Source organism: Panulirus ornatus, chromosome 1, assembly GCF_036320965.1.
Source record: "Panulirus ornatus isolate Po-2019 chromosome 1, ASM3632096v1, whole genome shotgun sequence".
Lineage (NCBI taxonomy): Eukaryota > Metazoa > Arthropoda > Malacostraca > Decapoda > Palinuridae > Panulirus > Panulirus ornatus.
In genome coordinates, this window is record NC_092224.1 from 56915588 (window position 1) to 56939098 (window position 23511).

The 23511-nt window shown below is 41.7% G+C and overlaps 1 protein-coding gene across 3 annotated transcripts in view; it reads left to right on the plus strand.

Moving 5' to 3' along the window:
• The window catches only part of cdm (importin-13-like protein cdm), a 312820-nt gene that overhangs the window by 151661 nt on the left and 137648 nt on the right, over positions 1–23511 (plus strand). For all 3 annotated transcript variants that reach the window (XM_071662694.1, XM_071662684.1, XM_071662703.1), the window contains exon 12: positions 16068–16232. In XM_071662694.1, coding sequence (XP_071518795.1) covers positions 16068–16232 — 165 coding nt within the window. The remainder of the gene's footprint in view (positions 1–16067; positions 16233–23511) is intronic.

Here is a 23511-nt window from a genome sequence, read left to right on the forward strand (position 1 = left end):
CTTTTTCACTAATAATCTTGCTTCTTCATCCTTACTCACTACCCTTTCTAATCTGCCCACCTCCAACCTTTCTCATACTACATGTATCTTTTGTGGAAGCCATCACTGCTTCCCTAAGTACATCCCATTCTTCCCCCACACCACTTACATCATTTGCTTTCACCTTTTGCCATTGTGCACTCAGTCTCTCCTGGCACTTCCTCCTCTAGTCTCCTTTCAAAGCTCACTTACTCTCACCACTCTCTTCTTTTCTGAAAACCTCTATAAATCATTACCTTTTCCTCCACAAGATATTGATCAGACATCCCTCCAGCTGCCCATCTCAGCACATTAACATCCAAAAGTCTCTCTTTTACATGTCTATCAATTAACACGTAATCAAATAATGCCCTGTGGTCATCCCTCCTACTCACATACGTATACTTATGTACATCTTTTTTTTTAACCGGGTATTTCCAATTGCCAGTCCTTTATCAGCACTCTAATCCACAAGTTCTTCGTCATTTCCATTGACAACAGTGATCACCCCATGTACACCAATCATACCCTCAACTTCGACATTACTCACCCTTGGATTCAAATAACCCATCACTGTAACCCTGTCTAGTGCATCAAAGCTGCTAACACACTATTTCAGCTGCTCCCAAAACTCTTCCTTCTCATGATCTTTCTTCTCATGACCAGGTGTATAGGCACCAATAATCACCCATCTCTCTCCATCCACTTTCAGTTTTACCCATATCAATCTAGAGTTTACTTTCTTGCACTCTATCACATACTCCCACAATTCTTGCTATGATATGGTGGCTGGTGGCAAGCCTGTTGGCGGATGATACTGTGTTGGTTGCTGAAAGTGGAGAGGAGTTGTGGAAGGTTGTAGGTATGTTTTATGATGTGTATAAGCATAGGCAATTAAAGGTGAATGCAAGTATAGTAATGGTGTTTGAAAGGAAACTGATTGAAAGTATAGATTTTTTAAGACCATGTAGAGTGAAAGACGAAAGTGTACTCAATTGTGCTTTGATATGGGGAGGGATGACAGGAAGAGGTGAGAGAATTTAAGTATTTAGAAGCTGTCGTGGTTAAGTTTGGCGAGATGGAAGGCGAGATTAGGACAAGATCACTACAGGGTAGAAGAGTTATTGGGTCCCTTAATAGAATGATATAGGGTAGAGGTGTAAGTATGGAAGTGAAAAGAGTATGAAAGGACTGCATATTCTTCTGAACCCTGACCTATCCAGCCAAAACATGGACAAGGAATGAGTCACATAGGTCAAGAATCCAGGCTGTGGAAATAAGCTTTTTAAGAAGAGCATGTGGTGTGATTAGATGGAATGAAGAAAGAAATGAAGAGGTGTATGAGAGATTTGGGATGGCAGGGAATGCAAAGATAATGAATTATTCAGTGGTAGATTAGTTGCAATGTAATATTTTGAGGTGGTTTGGGCATGTGGAAAGAACACAAACTGGGAGTTTGCAAGGAGAGTGTTTCATTGTACATTTAAAGGAGTTGATGTGAGAGTGTTTAATTGTACAGTGAAAGCGGTTGGTGTGAGAGGAAAACCCCCTGTGACATGGGCAAATAATGTAGAGGAATACTGGATGATGGAAGAATGCATGGAGCATTGTATGCAAGGGAAGATTGTAAGGACAGGGATTAGTAGAAACTTTTGCTATGAGCCTTCATTGATGGGAGGGAATGGGCATCAGTGATATAGATGGATAGATGAATAGATAGATAGATAGATAGACCTTACTTTGGCCCAGTCTTGTGGTTTTACATCTTGAAATTCTTACAACTTATTGAGGCTAATTTTAACACTAAAATCAGTTTATACTGCAACCATTACAGTCATGGCTTTTCAAGATCATACTCTTTGTTAGGAAAATATGACTAATTAGATAAAGCATTTTCAAGCCTCCACCATGTATCAGTGATGGGCCATTTTTGGTGTAAATCATTCTCCTACAATATGGCAGTCTTCCTCCTGTCACTGAGCAACACAGTCTCCCACTCAAGATAGATGCCATGCACAGTAGAGTGAGGGAGACATTCCAGTCTCCCACATGCCATCATGAAGGTTGATCTTGTGCCACACTTCAGCACATTCTCTGGTCCTTAATTCGTGTCATGTTTGAGTTAAGCTTCTAAATATTGTAATGTTATTAGTTGAATGATTGGAGATGAATCTGATATAGGTATGGAATGGTGAAAAATATAAATAATTTGGTTTTTGTCTTGTAAAATTTTGAAATACCATACAGGTACACCACTGATTTTCCAGCACTCTTGCTTCCAAAGCTTTGCTGGATTAACCATTTTGCTGGATCAACTGTGGTCATGTAATAGTAATTCATCATCACACCTCCAACCCACTAATTATACTCCTCCCATGTGTCTAAAGTATACCATGGACTGCTTGAAATTTGAATTGAATATTAAATGTAAGTTAAATAGATAAATGAAATACAGGTACCTGACAAGTCCACTCCATCACTCTGACACTGTCACATCCATTCCATCATCACTAAATCATGGTCAGTACTCTTACCATCTTTCATAGTTTTTCTAATTGTCATTTGCTTCTTGGAATCGCTGTCTGCATAGAATTTCATTATTTCCTCTCTTTGCTTCTTTATATCATAAACAGTTGACAAACCAGTACTGTAGAAGGAGGTGCTGAACCATAAGTTGTTGGAAATTTGGTGGTGTACCTGTATTTGGCAAGGTGCGTCATTCATTGGAGGCTGTGTTATGGTAGTCAAGCTTTGTTATTTAGAGTTTAGGGTGATCTTCAATCAGATCATTCAGTTTTATATAGTTCATTTTTTTTATAAGGACATACTTTGTGTGTTTATGAGTTTGAAGTATTTTTGGGTGTTCTTAACATTTCAGTTCAGAAGCAACATGTTTTATTGGATTAGCATTCGTTGAGTTGCAAAATAGCTTCATCTAATTGACCTGAGTGAGGCTACTGTTAGTGATTCCAATTTTGAGCATGAGATTTATGAAGATAATGAACTGAACACAGATTTCTATCATTTTTCTATGGATGGAGATACATCTGACATGCAACACACTTCCATGAGTGCACTATTATCTGAAATATATGCAGACAAGTATTTCACCATTTCTGATTTGGTGAGGTATCTAAAAGAGGAGTATAGTTGCAGGTATACAGGCACTGCCAGAGAAACAAGACTAGGGCACCCAAACCTGGTGGATGCTAAATATAAGAATGCCTGGAACCCATGTGATAAGTTCAGTAATGGATTATTGGCTCACAGATGGAAACATAACTGTCCACAGTCCTGACAGTTGACATGAACAAAGCCAGTGTCTGTGGTCCCAAGGTACTGTGAGGTTGTGCAATTCAGGTTGGAAGTCAAATGCGCCAATGTTATAAAGTTCTTCAGTACATGTGTGGGTTGGATTGATGAGAGTGACAAAACTTCTACCCAAGAAAGATGATATCCATGATTAGTTATGTTATTGATGTGTGTTCGGTGAATGTTTCATTGGTTTATAAAAGACTGATGTCCTTGAGGTGGTGTCCATGACACTGAAGAACTTCCATCTTGAGATCTTTTATCTATGCTAGAACAGTAAGCCCCTCACATACAAGAACTTTGAGAATGTCCCTTCTAAAGTCAATGCTTCACTTGGCTGAGACCTGGAAATGCCAGTACCAATCTTGGACATAAATTTCAAACCTCTGACGACAATGTAAGATACAATTCTAGCATCTTCCATGACCCAGTTTACATTGAGAAAAGGCAGATGTACATGCTTTTTAGTTGTAAGAACTGCATGTTTTGTACGTAGACACCATCTTAAATGAAGCTAGGAAGTGTTTCATTGACTATCATGATAGTAATGGGCTATTGAAGCTGGGACCTGTTTCAGGATGCAGAATGTTCCAGTTCACTACCATGACTTACCAAACAGTGTTTTGAATATATTTTTGCATAAAAATACTGTTAGCAGATCAATAATGTGTTTCAGTGGTATTTTCCTTATATTTTTTAGTCATGGGGAGAGGCCATTGTTGCCATTGCTTGGGTTTCTCTAGCTCTGGCAACAAACTGTAAAGGACTAGCAAATTCTCAGTTAACATCTTGGCTGGTTTCTTGAAAAGTGCTGTCTTAGGTGAAATAGTGTATAGAAAAATCAGTTTTACCATTCAGCCAATGATAAGTAGGTGATATGTTCCTTCTGTATATTGCAGATCAGAATAATCTCACACAAATATTAAGTAAATATCAAAAACAACACATTGACTCCTGTATACCACATTGTTCCGACTCACTTTATCCCATGCATGCTTTTCATCCTGCTGCACGTTCAGGACCTGATTACAGGCAATGGATAGTTTAAAGGTGGGCATATGTGTGGAACTCCAAGGAAAATGATGAAAAGATAAAGTGTAATCATGCATATATGAGGAATATGTTTTTGAAAGGTTAAGATTAGTTTTTCTGATTTGTGGAAGTTAAACATGAGCGTACAGTAATAGAATGGTTGGGAAAGTTGAATTGGTCTAATCAAATTTTTTGAGATTTGCGGCAGAGTTCAGGAGATTAATCTGAAAAATGAGGATATAAGTGGTACGTTGTTAAAGAGTATTCTAGAAAAGCTAATGGTTTCTACAGTGATATGTGGTTTTGAAAAATGTAAATGTGGGAAAATGATTGTATGTGACAAGACCGGGTTATAGTGATGGGTGATTTGAATACAAAGGTGAGTAATGTGGCAGTTGAGGGAATAATTGGTGTACATGGGGTATTCAGTGTTGTAAATGGAAATTGTGAAGAGCTTGTAGATTTGTGTGCTAAAAAAGGACTGGTAATTGGGAATGCATGGCTTAAAAAGAGAGATGTACATAAGTATACATAAGTAGGAAAGTATACGTAAGTAGGAGAAATGGCCAGAGAGCATTATTGGATTACATGTTAATTGATAGGCGCGCGAAAGAGAGACTTTTGGGTGTTCATGTGCTGAGAGATGCAACTGGAGGGATGTCTGATAATTATCTTGTGGAGGCAAAGGTGAAGATTTGAAGAGGTTTTCAGAAAAGAAGAGAGAATGTTGGGGTGAAGAGAGTGGTGAGAGTAAGTGAGCTTGGGAAGGAGACTTGTTTGAGGAAGCACCAGGAGAGACTGAGTGAAGAATAAAAAAAGGTAAGAGCAAAGAACGTAAGGGGAGTGGGGGAGGAATGGGATGTATTTAGGGAAGCGGTGATGGCTTGCGCAAAAGATGCTTGTGGCATGAGAAAACACGGGAGGTGGGCAGATTAGAAAGGGTAGTGAGTGGTGGGATGAAGAAGTAAGATTATTAGTGAATGAGAAGAGAGAGGCATTTGGATGATTTTAATAGGGAAATAGTGCAAATGACTGGGAGATGTATAAAAGAAAGAGGTAGGAGGTCAAGAGAAAGGTGCAAGAGGTGAAAAAGAAGGCAAATGAGAGTTGGTGTGAGAGAGTATCATTAAATTTTTGGGAGAATAGAAAGATGTTTGGAAGGAGGTAAATAAAGTGTGTAAGACAAGAGAACAAATGGGAACATTGGTGAAGGGAGCTAATGGGGATGTGATAACAAGTAGTGGTGATGTGAGAAGATGGAATGAGTATTTTGAAGGTTTGATGAATGTATTAGATGATGTGGCAGATATAGGGTGTTTTGGTTGAGGTGGTGTGTGAAGTGAGAGGGTTAAGGAGAATGATTTGGTAAACAGAGAAGAGGTAGTAAAAGCTTTGCAGAAGATGAAAGCTGGCAAGACAGTGGGTTTGGATGGTATTGCAGTGGAATTTGTGAAAAAAGGGGGTGACTGTGTTGTTGACTGGTTGGTAAGGATATTTAATGTATGACTCATGATGAGTTGCCTGAGGATTGGCGGAATGCTTGCATAGTGCCATTGTACAAAGGCAAATGGGATAAAGGTGAGTGCTCAAATTACAGAGGTATAACTTTGTTGAGTATTCCTTGGAAATTATACGGGAGGGTATTGATTTAGAGGGTGAAGGCATATACAGAACATCAGATTGGGGAAGAGCAGTGTGGTTTCAGAAGTGGTAGAGGATGTGTGGATCAGGTGTTTCCTTTGAAGAATGTATTTGAGAAATCCTTAGAAAAGCAAATGGATTTGTGTGTAGCATTTATTTATCTGGAGAAGGCATATGATAGAGTTGATAGAGATGCTCTGTGGAAGGTATTAAGAATATTTGGTGTGGTAGGCAAGTTGTTAGAAGCAGTGAAAAGTTTTTATCGAGGATGTATGGCATGTGTAAGAGTAGGAAGAGAGGAAAGTGATTGGTTCTTCGTGAATGTCGGTTTGCGGCAGGGATGCATGGATGTCTCCATGGTTGTTTAATTTGTTTATGGATGGGGTTGTTAGGGAGGTGAATGCAAGAGTTTTGAAGAGAGGGGCAAGTATAGTCTGTTGTAGATGAAAGAGCTTGGGAAGTGAGTCAGTTGTTGTACGCTGATGATACAGTGCTGGTACCTGAGTTTGGTAAAGTGTGTGAAAGAAGAAAGCTGAGAGTAAATGTCAATAAGAGCAAGGTTATTAGGTACAGTAGGGTTGAGGGACAAATCAATTGGGAGGTAAGTTTGAATGGAAAAAAACTGGAGGAAGTGAAGTGTTTTAGATATCTGGGAGTGGATTTGGCAGCGGATAGAACCATGGAAGTGAGCCACAGGGTGGGGGAGGGGGCGAAAGTTCTGGGAGCGTTGAAAAATGTGTGGAAGGCGAGAATGTCATCTTGGAAAGCAAAAATGGGTATGTTTGAAGGAATAGTGGTTCCAACAGTATTATATGATTGCAATGTTTTGGCTATAGATAGAGTTGTGTGGAGGAGGGTGGATGTGTTGGAAATGAGATGTTTGATTACAATATGTGGTGTGAAGTGGTTTGATCGAGTAGGTAATGAAAGGGTGAGAGAGATGTATGGTAATAAAAAGAGTGTGGATGAGAGAGCAGAAGAGGGTGTTTTGACATGGTTTGGTCACATGGAGAGAATGAGCGAGGAAAGATTGACAAAGAGGATATATGTGTCAGAGGTGGAGGGAACGAGGAGAAGTGGGAGACCAAATTGGAGGTGGAAAGATGGAGTGAAAAAGATTTTGAGCGATCGGGGCCTGAACATGCAGGAGGGTGAAAGGCATGCAAGGAATAGAATGAATTAGAACGATGTTGTATACCGTGGTTGACGTACTGTCGATGGATTGAACTGGGGCATGTGAAGTGTCTGGGGTAAACCATGGAAAGTTTGGTGGGGCCTGGATGTGGAAAGGGAGCGGTGGTTTCGGTGCATTATAAATGACAGCTAGAGACGGAGTGTGAACGAATGTGGCCTTTGTTGTCTTTTCCTAGCGCATCCTTGCGCGCATACAGGGGAAGGGGGTTGTCACTTCATGTGTGGCGGGGTGGCAACGGGAAGGAATAAAGGCAGCAAGTATGAATTGTGTACATGTGTGTATATATATGTATATATATGTAAATGTGAATAAGAGCAAGGTTATTAGGTACAGTAGGGTTGAGGGTCAAGTGAATTGGGAGGTAAGTTTGAATGGAGAAAAACTGGAGGAAGTAAAGTGTTTTAGATATCTGGGAGTGGATCTGGCAGTGGATGGAACCATGGAAGCGGAAGTGGATCATAGGGTGGGGGAGGGGGCGAAAATTCTGGGAGCCTTGAAGAATGTGTGGAAGTCGAGAACATTATCTCGGAAAGCAAAAATGGGTATGTTTGAAGGAATAGTGGTTCCAACAATGCTGTATGGTTGCGAGGCGTGGACTATGGATAGAGTTGTGCGCAGGAGGATGGATGTGCTGGAAATGAGATGTTTGAGGACAATGTGTGGTGTGAGGTGGTTTGATCGAGTAAGTAACGTAAGGGTAAGAGAGATATGTGGAAATAAAAAGAGCGTGGTTGAGAGAGCAGAAGAGGGTGTTTTGAAATGGTTTGGGCACATGGAGAGAATGAGTGAGGAAAGATTGACCAAGAGGATATATGTGTCGGAGGTGGAGGGAACGAGGAGAAGTGTGAGACCAAATTGGAGGTGGAAAGATGGAGTGAAAAAGATTTTGTGTGATCGGGGCCTGAACATGCAGGAGGGTGAAAGGAGGGCAAGAAATAGAGTGAATTGGATCGATGTGGTATACCGGGGTTGACGTGCTGTCAGTGGATTGAATCAGGGCATGTGAAGCGTCTGGGGTAAACCATGGAAAGCTGTGTAGATATGTATATTTGTGTGTGGATGTATGTATATACATGTGTATGGGGGTGGGTTGGGCCATTTCTTTCGTCTGTTCCCTTGTGCTACCTCGCAAACGCGGGAGACAGCGACAAAGCAAAAAAAAAAATATATATATTATTTATTTATTTATTTTGCTTTGTCGCTGTCTCCCGCATTTGCGAAGTAGCGCAAGGAAACAGACGAAAGAAATGGCCCAACCCACCCCCATACACATGTATATATATACACGTCCCCACACTCAAATATACATACCCATACATCTCATTGTACACATATATATACACACACAGACATATACATATATACACATGCACACAATTCACACTGTCTGCCTTTATTCATTCCCATCGCCACCTCGCCACACATGGAATAACATCCCCCTCCCTCCTCATGTGTGCAATGTAGCGCTAGGAAAAGACAACAAAGGCCCCATTCGTTCACACTCCATCTCTAGCTGTCATTTATAATGCACCGAAACCACCGCTCCCTTTCCACATCCAGGCCCCACCAAACTTTCCATGGTTTACCCCAGACGCTTCACATGCCCTGATTCAATCCATTGACAGCACGTCGACCCCGGTATACCACATCGATCCAATTCACTCTATTCCTTGCCCGCCTTTCACCCTCCTGCATGTTCAGGCCCTGATCACTCAAAATCTTTTTCACTCCATCTTTCCACCTCCAATTTGGTCTCCCACTTCTCCTCGTTCCCTCCACCTCCGACACATATATCCTCTTGGTCAGTCTTTCCTCACTCATTCTCTCCATGTGCTCAAACCATTTCAAAACACCCTCTTCTGCTCTCTCAACCACGCTCTTCTTATTTCCACACATCTCTCTTACCCTTACATTACTTACTCGATCAAACCACATCACACCACATATTGTCCTCAAACATCTCATTTCCAGCACATCCATCCTCCTGCGCACTACTGTATCCATAGCCCACGCCTCGCAACCATACAACATTGTTGGAACCACTATTCCTTCAAACATAGCCATTTTTGCTTTCCAAGATAATGTTCTCGACTTCCACACATTCTTCAAGGCTCCCAGGATTTTTGCCCCCTCCCCCACCCTATGATTCACTTCCGCTTCCATGGTTCCATCCACTCCCAGATATCTAAAACACTTTACTATCTCCAGTTTTTCTCCATTCAAACTTACCTCCCAATTGACTTGACCCTCAACCCTACTGTACCTAATAACCTTGCTCTTATTCACATTTACCCTTAACTTTCTTCTTTCACACACTTTACCAAACTCAGTCACCAGCTGCTGCAGTTTCTCACATGAATCAGCCACCAGCGCTGTATCATCAGTGAACAACAACTGACTCACTTTCCAAGCTCTCTCATCCCCAACAGACTGCATACTTGCCCCTCTTTCCAAAACTCTTGCATTCACCTCCCTAACAACCCCATCCATAAACAAATTAAACAACCATAAAGACATCACACACCCCTGCCGCAAACCTATATTCACTGAGAACCAGTCACTTTCCTCTCTTCCTACACGTACACATGCCTTACATCCTCGATAAAAACTTTTCACTGCTTCTAATAGCTTGCCTCCCACACCATATATTCTTAATACCCTCCACAGAGCATCTCTATCAGCTCTATCATATGCCTTCTCCAGATCCATAAATGCTACATACAAATCCATTTGCTTTTCTAAGTATTTCTCCCATACATTCTTCAAAACAGACACCTGATCCACACATCCTCTACCACTTCTGAAACCACACTGCTCTTCCCCAATCTGATGCTCTGTACATGCCTTCACCGTCTCAATCAATACCCTCCCATTTAATTTACCAGGAATACTCAACAAACTTATACCGCTGTAATTTGAGCACTCACTCTTATCCCCTTTGCCTTTGTACAATGGCACTATGCACGCATTCCGCCAATCCTCAGGCACCTCACCATAAATCATACATACATTAGATAACCTTACCAACCAGTCAGCAATACAGTCACCCCCTTTTTTGATAAATTCCACTGCAATACCATCCAAACCTGCTGCCTTGCCGGCTTTCATCTTCTGCAAAGCTTTTACTACCTCTTCTCTGTTTACCAAATCATTTTCCCTAACCCTCTCACTTTGCACACCACCTCAACCAAAACACCCTGTATCTGCCACTCTATCATCAAACACATTCAACACTTCTGGAACCACACTGCTCTTCCTCAATCTGATGCTCTGTCCATGCCTTCACCCTCTTAATCAATACCCTCCCATTTAATTTACCAGGAATACTCAACAAACTTATACCGCTGTAATTTGAGCACTCACTCTTATCCCCTTTGCCTTTGTACAATGGCACTATGCACGCATTCCGCCAATCCTCAGGCACCTCACCATGAATCATACATACATTAAATAACCTTACCAACCAGTCAACAATACAGTCATCCCCTTTTTTAATAAATTGCACTGCAATACCATGCAAACCTGCTGCCTTGCCGGCTTTCATCTTCCGGAAAGCTTTTACTACCTCTTCTCTGTTTACCAAATCATTTTCCCTAACCCTCTCACTTTGCACACCACCTCGACCAAAACACCCTGTATCTGCCACTCTATCATCAAACACATTCAACAAACCTTCAAAATACTCACTCCATCTCCTTCTCACATCACCACTACTTGTTATCACCTCCCCATTATCCCCTTCACCGAAGTTCCCATTTGCTCCCTTGTCGTACGCACTTTATTTACCTCCTTCCAGAACATCTTTTTATTCTCCCTAAAATTTAATGATACTCTCTCACCCCAACTCTCATTTGCCCTACTCTCTCACCCCAACTCTCATTTGCCCTCTTTTTCACCTCTTGCACCTTTGTCTTGACCTCCTGTCTCTTTCTTTTATACATCTCCCACTCATTTGCATTTTTTCCCTGCAAAAATCGTCCAAATGCCTCTCTTTTCTCTTTCACTAATAATCTTACTTCTTCATCCCACCACTCACTACCCTTTCTAATCAACCCACCTCCCACGCTTCTCATGCCACAAGCATCTTTTGCACAAGCCATCACTGCTTCCCTAAATACATCCCATTCCTCCCCCACTCCCCTTACCTCCTTTGTTCTCACCTTTTTCCGTTCTGTACTCAGTCTCTCCTGGTACTTCCTCACACAAGTTTCCTTCCCAAGCTCATATATATATATATATATATATATATATATATATATATATATATATATATATATATATATATATATATATGTATATATATTTTTTTTTTTTTTTTTTGCTTTGTCGCTGTCTCCCGCGTTTGCGAGGTAGCGCAAGGAAACAGACGAAAGAAATGGCCCAACCCACCCCCATACACATGTATATACGTACGTCCACACACGCAAATATACATACCTACACAGCTTTCCATGGTTTACCCCAGACGCTTCACATGCCCTGCTTCAATCCACTGACAGCACGTCAACCCCGGTATACCACATCGCTCCAATTCACTCTATTCCTTGCCCTCCTTTCACCCTCCTGCATGTTCAGGCCCCGATCACACAAAATCTTTTTCACTCCATCTTTCCACCTCCAATTTGGTCTCCCTCTTCTCCTTGTTCCCTCCACCTCCGACACATATATACTCTTGGTCAATCTTTCCTCACTCATCCTCTCCATGTGCCCAAACCACTTCAAAACACCCTCTTCTGCTCTCTCAACCACGCTCTTTTTATTTCCACACATCTCTCTTACCCTTACGTTACTCACTCGATCAAACCACCTCACACCACACATTGTCCTCAAACATCTCATTTCCAGCACATCTATCCTCCTGTGCACAACTCTATTCGTAGCCCACGCCTCGCAACCATACAACATTGTTGGAACCACTATTCCTTCAAACATACCCATTTTTGCTTTCCGAGATAATGTTCTCGACTTCCACACATTCTTCAAGGCCCCCAGGATTTTCGCCCCCTCCCCCACCCTGTGATCCACTTTCGCTTCCATGGTTCCATCCGCTGCCAGATCCACTCCCAGATATCTAAAACACTTCACTTCCTCCAGTTTTTCTCCATTCAAACTCACCTCCCAATTGACTTGACCCTCAACCCTACTGTACCTAATAACCTTGCTCTTATTCACATTTACTCTTAACTTTCTTCTTCCACACACTTTTCCAAACTCAGTCACCAGCTTCTGCAGTTTCTCACATGAATCAGCCACCAGCGCTGTATCATCAGCGAACAACAACTGACTCACTTCCCAAGCTCTCTCATCCCCAACAGACTTCATACTTGCCCCTCTTTCCAAAACTCTTGCATTTACCTCCCTAACAACCCCATCCATAAACAAATTAACCATGGAGACATCACACACCCCTGCCGCAAACCTACATTCACTGAGAACCAATCACTTTCCTCTCTTCCTACACGTACACATGCCTTACATCCTCGATAAAAACTTTTCACTGCTTCTAACAACTTGCCTCCCACACCATATATTCTTAATACCTTCCACAGAGCATCTCTATCAACTCTATCATATGCCTTCTCCAGATCCATAAATGCTACATACAAATCCATTTGCTTTTCTAAGTATTTCTCACATACATTCTTCAAAGCAAACACCTGATCCACACATCCTCTACCACTTCTGAAACCACACTGCTCTTCCCCAATCTGATGCTCTGTACATGCCTTCACCCTCTCAATCAATACCCTCCCATATAATTTACCAGGAATACTCAACAAACTTATACCTCTGTAATTTGAGCACTCACTCTTATCCCCTTTGCCTTTGTACAATGGCACTATGCACGCATTCCGCCAATCCTCAGGCACCTCACCATGAGTCATACATACATTAAATAACCTTACCAACCAGTCAACAATACAGTCACCCCCTTTTTTTTTATAAATTCCACTGCAATACCATCCAAACCTGCTGCCTTGCCGGCTTTCATCTTCCGCAAAGCTTTCACTACCTCTTCTCTGTTTACCAAATCATTTTCCCTAACCCTCTCACTTTGCACACCACCTCGACCAAAACACCCTATATCTGCCACTCTATCATCAAACACATTCAACAAACCTTCAAAATACTCACTCCATCTCCTTCTCACATCACCACAGCGACAAAAAAAAAAAATATTTATTTTCAGATACTGTAGCATTGGGCCAGTTTCCATGTTAAGACCCATGTGTCCCTAAATACGTTTTAAAAGCCACACTGGATAATGAAAAAAATTTACAGTACTATCAACTTACATTCAGAGTACACATGGACATATGTTAGCTCAAACCCAACATAGATGGGAGTGGAGAAGGTAGAAAACCCCTTATATACATATCATTGGTTCCAACCTATCAACCCACAAAACCTAATCAAGATGGCTTCATGAGTTAGAAGTAGTGGGGTAACAATCAGACATAAAGACAGACACATACACTTTTGAGCTTTATATATACAGCGTCCTATGCCACCTCAGCAAGTTAACATCTGAGTAAAATGAACATTAGCCTCATTTGCATGTGTCCTTTTTCTGTCATGTATAATGTGCTGAAATTGGAGCCTACTATCCACAGCCAAACCCCTTAGGTTACTCCATGGTTTACCTTGGCTGTTTAAATGCCCTGGTTCAGCCTACTGAAAGTATATCAACCCCATACACAACACTAATCCAGTTGATTTTATTCTGCACATGCCTCTCATCCTCCTGAATGTTCAAGCTTTGATGCCCCGAGCTTCGTTCACTTAATCCCTCTAAACCTGTTGGTGATCTCCACTTTTGTTTTATGACAATCTTTCTTTACTCATCCTCTCTTTTTGTCCAATCCATTTCTGTAAAACCTGGTCCTCTCTCTGTCTGGGGGACGGCGAGAGGGCAAAGTGAATAAATAGATAAATATATATAGGGGAGAAAGAATACTTCCCACGTATTCCCTGCATGTCGTAGAAGGCGACTAAAAGGGAAGGGAGCGGGGGGCTGGAAATCCTCCCCTCATTTTTTTTTTAAATTTTCCAAAAGAAGGAACAGAGAAGGGGGCCATATGAGGATATTCCCTCAAAGGCCCAGTCCTCTGTTCTTAACGCTACCTCGCTAATGCGGGAAATGGCGAATAGTATGAAAAAAAAAATATATATATATATATATATATATATATATATATATATATATATTTATATCTTTTTCTTTCTTTCAAACTGTTCGCCATTTCCCGCATTAGCGAGGTAGCGTTAAGAACAGAGGACTGGGCCTTTGAGGGAATACCCTCACCTGGCCCAATTCTCTGTTCCTTCTTTTGGGGAAAAAAAAAAAAAAAAAAAAAAAAAAAAAAAAAAAAACGAGAGGGGAGGATTTCCAGCCCCCCGCTCCCTCCCCTTTTAGTCGCCTTTTACGACACGCAGGGAATACGTGGGAAGTATTCTTTGTCCCCTATCCCCAGGGATGATATATATATTTATATATATATATATATATATATATATATATTTTTTTTTTTTTTTTTTTTTTCTCGCTGTAGGGTACAGTAGGGTTGAGGGTCAAGTCAATTGGGAGGTAAGTTTGAATGGAGAAAAACTGGAGGAAGTAAAGTGTTTTAGATATCTGGGAGTGGATCTGGCAGTGGATGGAACCATGGAAGCGGAAGTGAATCATAGGGTGGGGGAGGGGGCGAAAATTCTGGGAGCATTAAAGAATGTTTGGAAGTCGAGAACATTAACTCGGAAAGCAAAAATTGGTATGTTTGAAGGAATTGTGGTTCCAACAATGTTGTATGGTTGCGAGGCGTGGGCTATGGATAGAGTTGTGCGCAGGATGGTGGATGTGCTGGAAATGAGATGTTTGAGGACAATATGTGGTGTGAGGTGGTTTGATCGAGTAAGTAATGTAAGGGTAAGAGAGATGTGTGGAAATAAAAAGACTGTGGTTGAGAGAGCAGAAGAGGGTGTTTTGAAATGTTTTGGTCACATGGAGAGAATGAGTGAGGAAAGATTGACCAAGAGGATATATGTGTCAGAGGTGGAGGGAACGAGGAGAAGTGGGAGACCAAATTGGAGGTGGAAAGATGGAGTGAAAAAGATTTTGAGTGATCGGGGCCTGAACATGCAGGAGGGTGAAAGGCGGGCAAGGAATAGAGTGAATTGGATCGATGTGGTATACCGGGGTCGACGTGCTGTCAATGGATTGAATCAGGGCATGTGAAGCATCTGGGGTAAACCATGGAAAGCTGTGTAGGTATGTATATTTGCGTGTGTGGACGTATGTATATACATGTGTATCAGGGTGGGTTGGGCCATTTCTTTCGTCTGTTTCCTTGCGCTACCTCGCAAACACGGGAGACAGCGACAAAGCAAAAAAAAAAAAAAAATGTTGAGATGTATAGGTATGTACATATGTGTGTGCGGACGTGTATGTATATACATGTGTATGTGGGTGGGTTGGGCCATTCTTTTGTCTGTTTACTTGCGCTACCTCGCTAATGCAGGAGACAGCGACAAAGTTTAATGAAATATAGATAATAAAAGTGACTGATTTATGTATAAAGATATCCAAGGGAGAGATTTGTATATTTAGTGTTGTAGCTTTTTTTGAGAATTTTCAGTATACAGTGGTTTTGAGAAATGTGCAAGGACTTAGCTTGATATTTGGAGTAGACCAAATGGGTCATGTTACAATGTATTTTGGGAAGTGGCACAATAAGTATGAATAGGAATAAACAGACAGTATAGTTTAGTTAGGTTCATAATTAGAATGGTAGATCCCAGCAAATGCACAAAACTGTATGACTGTGCACAAAGAAAAGTAGTGTACAGCCAGTAACGTAACTCTTATTTACAGAGAGCCTTGGAACAGAGTCGGCTGGATAGTGCAGAAACTGAGCGTATCATGACCATTATTAGCCGTGTATTGTCAGTAGGCAAGGACCAGCCTACTATTATGACCTACCTCAATGCCACCCTCACTCCATACATTTCTCGTCTTAGTCACCTTAAGGATCTCATGGTGAGTAAACATGTAGAAGGTGGACTGGAACTGGTGACCCATATAACTTGAAATATACATGCATTTCCTTCATATGATCTTTTTCCTAATGGTGAGTAAACACGTAGAAGGTGGACTGGAACTGGTGACCTATATAACTTTAAATATACATGCATTTCCTTCATATGTTCTTTTTCCTAATAGTGTTTCTTTTTTGGCTGACAGATGGGCATTTTCTCTGTTGCAATGTACCTGCAGATCCTCAATAAGTCTTAAAATATCCCATAATCTGGTTTTTTTAAAACCTTGAAAATGTTTTGAATGTCCAAATTGCTATTTCAGGTCATAAAAGGTCTAAAAAAAAATTTATTTTTCCAATAGATTTTCCTGGTTGGAGTTTTAAGCTCAATTTTGTTTGCAAGTAGCTTCATTCATTTTGTATGCAAAGTTATAAATGTTCATGTCAGCAAATCACCACTGCAACTCAGTACACTGTTTACATGTATAACAATATAGTTTAGTGTAAAAGTAAAATATATTTCATTTGAATTGGAACAAGAATGTGTAGGACAGCTAAACATACACAATATGTTGTTTATTTATGGACTTCCATGGTGAAGCAGTTAGCTTTGCTGACCATAACACATTCACTCATGGGTTGAGTCCATTTAGGTTCAAATCCTGGTTGTGGCAGCTGTTCCACAGTTAATCTATTATTCATCCTTCTGTGGATAGTTGATAGAATAGGTACGTGGCTTAGACTATGGTACATATAAATATATATCTAAGGATGAGGGATAAGGAATACTTCCCACGTATTCCTTGTGTGTTGTAGAAGGAGCATAAAAGGGCCGGGAGCTGGGGCAGGAAATTCCCCTCCTTATTTTACTTTCCAAAAGAAGGAAGAGAGAAGGAGGCCAAGTAAGGATTTTCCCCTCGGTAAGGCTCAGTCACCTGTTCTTGACACTACCTCACTGAAGTGTGAAATGGCAAATATGTATTGGGGGAATGTGAAATGTCTGGAGTAAACCATGGAAAGGTCTAGGGGGTCTGGGTGTGGATAGAGAGCTATGGTTTTGATGCATTACACATGACAGATAAAGACTAAGTTTGAATGAATTTGGCCTTTTTAGTCTGTTTTCCTGGTGCTCCCTTGCTGAAGCAGAGGGTAGTGATGCTGTTTCCTGTGGGGCAGGGTAGCACCAGGAGATGGAGTGAGTATTTTGAAGGTTTGTTGAATATGTTAGATGATGTTGTCGAGGTGGTGTGCGAAGTGAGAGGGTTAGGGAGAATGGTTTGGTAAACAGTGCCAGGAATGAAGGCAAAAAGTGTGATTATGTACCTGTGTATATATATATATATGTATATGTTGGTGTATATGTTTGTATATGTGTGTTGATAGGTATATGTGTGTGTGTATGACAGTTGGGGTGAGAGAGTATCATTAAATTTTAGGGAGAATAAAAAGATGTTTTGGAAGGAGGTACTTAAAGTGCATAAGACGAGAACAAATGGGAACATAGGTGAAGGTGGCTAATGGGGAGGTGATAACACATAGTGGTGATGTGAGAAGGAGATGGAGTGAGTATTTTGAAGGTTTGTTGAATATGTTAGATGATGTGGTCGAGGTGGTGTGCGAAGTGAGAGGGTTAGGGAGAATGGTTTGGTAAACAGAGAAGAGGTAGTAAAAGCTTTGCGGAAGATGAAAGCTAGCAAGGTTTGGATGGTATTGCAGTGGAATTTATTAAAAAAAAAGGGGGTGACTGCGTTGTTGACTGGTTGGTAAGGATATTTAATGTATGTATGACTCATGGTGAGGTGCCTGAGGATTGGCGGAATGCATAGTGCCATTGTACAAAGGCAAATGGGATAAAGGTGAGTGCTCAAATTAGAGAGGGATAAGTTTGTTGAGTATTCCTGGAAATTATATGGGAGGGTATTGATTGAAAGGGTGAAGGCATGTACAGAGCATCAGATTGGGGAAGAGCAGTGTGGTTTCAGAAGTAGTAGAGGTGAGGTGCCTGAGGATTGGCGGAATGCATAGTGCCATGGTACAAAGGCAAAGGGGATAAAGGTGAGTGCTCAAATTAGAGAGGTATAAGTTTGTTGAGTATTCCTGGAAATTTTATGGGAGGGTATTGATTGAGAGGGTGAAGGCATGTACAGAGCATCAGATTGGGGAAGAGCAGTGTGGTTTCGGAAGTAGTAGAGGATGTATGGATTAGGTGTTTGCTTTGAAGAATGTATGTGAGAAATACCTAGAAAAGCAAATGGATTTGTATGTAGCATTTATGGATCTGGGAAGGCATATGATAGAGTTGATAGAGATGCTCTGTAGAAGGTATTAAGAATATATGGTGTGGGAGGCAAGTTGTTAGAAGCAGTGAAAAGTTTTTATCGAGAATGTAAAGCATGTGTACGAGTAGGAAGAGAGGAAAGTGATTGGTTCTTACTGAATGTTGGTTTGCGGCAGGGGTGCGTGATGTCTTTATGGTTGTTTAATTTGTTTATGGATGGGGTTGTTAGGGAGGTGAATGCAAGCATTTTGGAGAGAGGGACAAGTATGCAGTCTGTTGTGGATGAGAGAGCTTGGGAAGTGAGTCGGTTGTTGTTCGCTGATGATACAGTGCTGGTGGCTGATTCGGGTGAGAAACTGCAGAAGCTGGTGACTGAGTTTGGTAAAGTGTGTGAAAGAAGAAAGCTGAGTGTAAACGTGAATAAGAGCAAGGTTATTAGGTACCGTAGAGTTGAGGGACAAGTCAATTGGGATGTAAGTTTGAATGGAGAAAGGCTGGAGGAAGTGAAGTGTTTTAGATATCTGGGAGTGGATCTGGCAGCGGATGGAACCATGGAAGCGGAAGTGAGTCACAGGGCAGGGGAGGGGGCGAAAGTTCTGGAAGCGTTGAAAAATGAGTGGAAGGCGAGAGCATTATCTTAGAAGGCAAAAATGGATATGTTTGAAGGAATAGTGGTTCCAACAATGTTATATGGTTGCGAGGCATGGGCTATTGATAGAGTTGTGCGGAGGAGGGTGGATGTGTTGGAAATGAGATGTTTGAGTACAATATGTGGTGTGGGGTGGTTTGATCGAGTAAGTAATGAAAGGGTAAGAGAGATATGTGGTAATAAAAAGAGTGTGGTTGAGAGAGCAGAAGAGGGTGTATTGAAATGATTTGGTCACATGGAGAGAATAAGTGAGGAAAGATTGACAAAGAGGATACATGTGTCAGAGGTGGAGGGAACGAGGAGAAGTGGGAAACCAGATTCGATCGTTTTCACTCCATCTTTCCACCTCCAATTTGGTCTCCCACTTCTCGTTCCCTCCACCTCTGACACATATATCCTCTTTGTCAATCTTTCCTCACTCATTCTCTCCTTGTGACCAAACCATTTATTTATTTCTTATACTTTGTCGCTGTCTCCCGTGTTAGTGAGGTAGCGCAAGGAAACAGATGAAAGAAATGGCCCAACCCATCCACATGCACATGTATTCCTATGAGTCCATGGGAAAAAGAAACACGATAAGTTCCCAAGTGCACTTTCATGTAATAATCGCATCAGGGGAGACACAAGAGAGAAAAATAAGTCACTTGATATACAACGACCTTGGACAATCGCATGTTTACCAAATGGTGTCCGAGCTACATCTCTTCATTGTGTATCAACTGCCTTATCTTTCTCTCTTATGTCTCCCCTGATGTGATTATTACACAAAGGTGCACATGGGAACTTATCATGTTTCATTTCCCCTGTGGACTCATAGGAATGTAGTTGATCACGCACAAAATTGCGATCCTCACCTACATTCATACACATGTATATACATAAACGCCCACACACGCACATATACATACCTATACACATCATCGTATACATACATATACAGACTTATACATATGTACACATGCACATATTCATACTTGCTGCCTTCATCCATTCCCGTCAATACCCCACGACTTAAAATGGCACCCCCTACCTCCATGAGCATGCAAGGTAGCGTTAGGAAAAGACGACAAAGACCACATTCATGCACACTCAGTCTATGGCTGTTATGTGTAATGCTTAGAAACCAAAGCTCCCTTTCCACATCCAGGCCCCTCAAAACTTTCCATGGTTTACCCCAGACACTTCACATACCCTGTTTCAATCCATTCATGGCACTTCGACCCCAGTATACCACATCATTCCAATTCGCTCTATTCCTTGCACGCCTTTCACCCTCCTGTATGTTCAGGCCCTGATCACTCAAAATCTTTTTCACTCCGTCCTTCCACCTCCAGTTTGGTCTCCCACTTCTCGTTCCCTCCACCTCTGACACATATATCCTCATTGCCAATCTTTCCTCTCATTCTTTCCATGTAACCAATTCACCCTCTTCTGCTCTCTCAACCTTACACTTTTTATTACCACACATCTCTCTTACCCTTTCATTACGTACTTGATCAAACCACTTCACACCCCATATTGTCCTCATACATCTCATTTCCAACACATCCACCCTCCTCCGCACAACCCTATCTATAGCCCATGCCTCGCAACCATATAACATTGTTGGAACGACTATTCCTTCAAACACTCATTTTTACTCTCTCAGATAACAATCTTGCCTCCAGCACATTCGTCAATGCTCCCAGAACCTTCGCCTCCTCCCCCACCCTTTGACTCCTTTCCGCTTCACTGGTTCCATCCACTGCTCAGTCCACTCCCTGATATCTAAAACACTTCACTTCCTCCAGTTTTAATCCATTCAAATTTACCTCCCAATTGACTTGTCCCTCAACTCTACTGAACCTGATAACCTTGCTCCTATTCACATTTACTCTCAGCTTTCTTCTTTCATACACTTTAGCAAACTCAGTCACCAGCTTCTGCAGTTTCTCACCTGAATCAGCCACCAGCACCATATCATCAACTGACTCACTTCCTAAGCCCTCTCATCCACAACAGATAGTTTTATGGGGGTCTGGATGTGGAAAGGGAGCTTTGGTTTCAGTGCATTATATATGACAGCTAGAGACTGAGTGTGAACAAATGTGGCCTTTGTTGCCTTACCCTCTGGGGGGGGGGGGGTCTCATGTGTGGTGGGGTGGCGACAGGAATGGATGAAGCCAGCAAGTATGAATATTTACGTGTATATGTGTATATGTCTGCGTATGTATATGTATGTAAACGTTGAAATGTATAGGTATGTATATGTGTATGTGTGGGCGTGTATGTATATACATGTGTATATGGGTGTGTTGGGCTATTCTTCGTATGTTTCCTCGTGCTACCTCACTAACGCGGGAGACAGTGACAAAGTATAATGAATATATAACGAATAAATAATAAATATTACTATTATTATTATTTTTTTTTTATTATACTTTGTCGCTGTCTCCTGCGTTTGCGAGGTAGCGCAAGGAAACAGACGAAAGAAATGGCCCAACCCACCCCATACACATGTATATACATACGTCCACACACGCAAATATACATACCTACACAGCTTTCCATGGTTTACCCCAGACGCTTCACATGCCTTGATTCAATCCACTGACAGCACGTCAACCCCAGTATACCACATCGCTCCAATTCACTCTATCCCTTGCCCTCCTTTCACCCTCCTGCATGTTCAGGCCCCGATCACACAAAATCTTTTTCACTCCATCTTTCCACCTCCAATTTGGTCTCCCTCTTCTCCTCGTTCCCTCCACCTCCGACACATATATCCTCTTGGTCAATCTTTCCTCACTCATTCTCTCCATGTGACCAAACCACTTCAAAACACCCTCTTCTGCTCTCTCAACCACGCTCTTTTTATTTCCACACATCTCTCTTACCCTTACGTTACTCACTCGATCAAACCACCTCACACCACACATTGTCCTCAAACATCTCATTTCCAGCACATCCATCCTCCTGCGCACAACTCTATCCATAGCCCAGGTCCTCGCAACCATACAACATTGTTGGAACCACTATTCCTTCAAACATACCCATTTTTGCTTTCTGAGATAATGTTCTCGACTTCCACACATTCTTCAAGGCCCCCAGGATTTTCGCCCCCTCCCCCACCCTATGATCCACTTCCGCTTCCATGGTTCCATCCGCTGCCAGATCCACTCCCAGATATCTAAAACACTTCACTTCCTCCAGTTTTTCTCCATTCAAACTCACCTCCCAATTGACTTGACCCTCAACCCTACTGTACCTAATAACCTTGCTCTTATTCACATTTACTCTTAACTTTCTTCTTCCACACACTTTACCAAACTCAGTCACCAGCTTCTGCAGTTTCTCACATGAATCAGCCACCAGCGCTGTATCATCAGCGAACAACAACTGACTCACTTCCCAAGCTCTCTCATCCCCAACAGACTTCATACTTGCCCCTCTTTCCAAAACTCTTGCATTTACCTCCCTAACAACCCCATCCATAAACAAATTAAACAACCATGGAGACATCACACACCCCTGCCGCAAACCTACATTCACTGAGAACCAATCACTTTCCTCTCTTCCTACACGTACACATGCCTTACATCCTCGATAAAAACTTTTCACTGCTTCTAACAACTTTCCTCCCACACCATATATTCTTAATACCTTCCACAGAGCATCTCTATCAACTCTATCATATGCCTTCTCCAGATCCATAAATGCTACATACAAATCCATTTGCTTTTCTAAGTATTTCTCACGTACATTCTTCAAAGCAAACACCTGATCCACACATCCTCTACCACTTCTGAAACCACACTGCTCTTCCCCAATCTGATGCTCTGTACATGCCTGCACCCTCTCAATCAATACCCTCCCATATAATTTACCAGGAATACTCAACAAACTTATACCTCTGTAATTTGAGCACTCACTCTTATCCCCTTTGCCTTTGTACAATGGCACTATGCACGCATTCCTGCCAATCCTCAGGCACCTCACCATGAGTCATACATACATTAAATAACCTTACCAACCAGTCAACAATACAGTCACCCCCTTTTTTAATAAATTCCACTGCAATACCATCCAAACCTGCTGCCTTGCCGGCTTTCATCTTCCGCAAAGCTTTCACTACCTCTTCTCTGTTTACCAAATCATTTTCCCTAACCCTCTCACTTTGCACACCACCTCGACCAAAACACCCTATATCTGCCACTCTATCATCAAACACATTCAACAAACCTTCAAAATACTCACTCCATCTCCTTCTCACATCACCACTACTTGTTATCACCTCCCCATTTGCGCCCTTCACTGAAGTTCCCATTTGCTCCCTTGTCTCACGCATTTTATTTACCTCCTTCCAGAACATCTT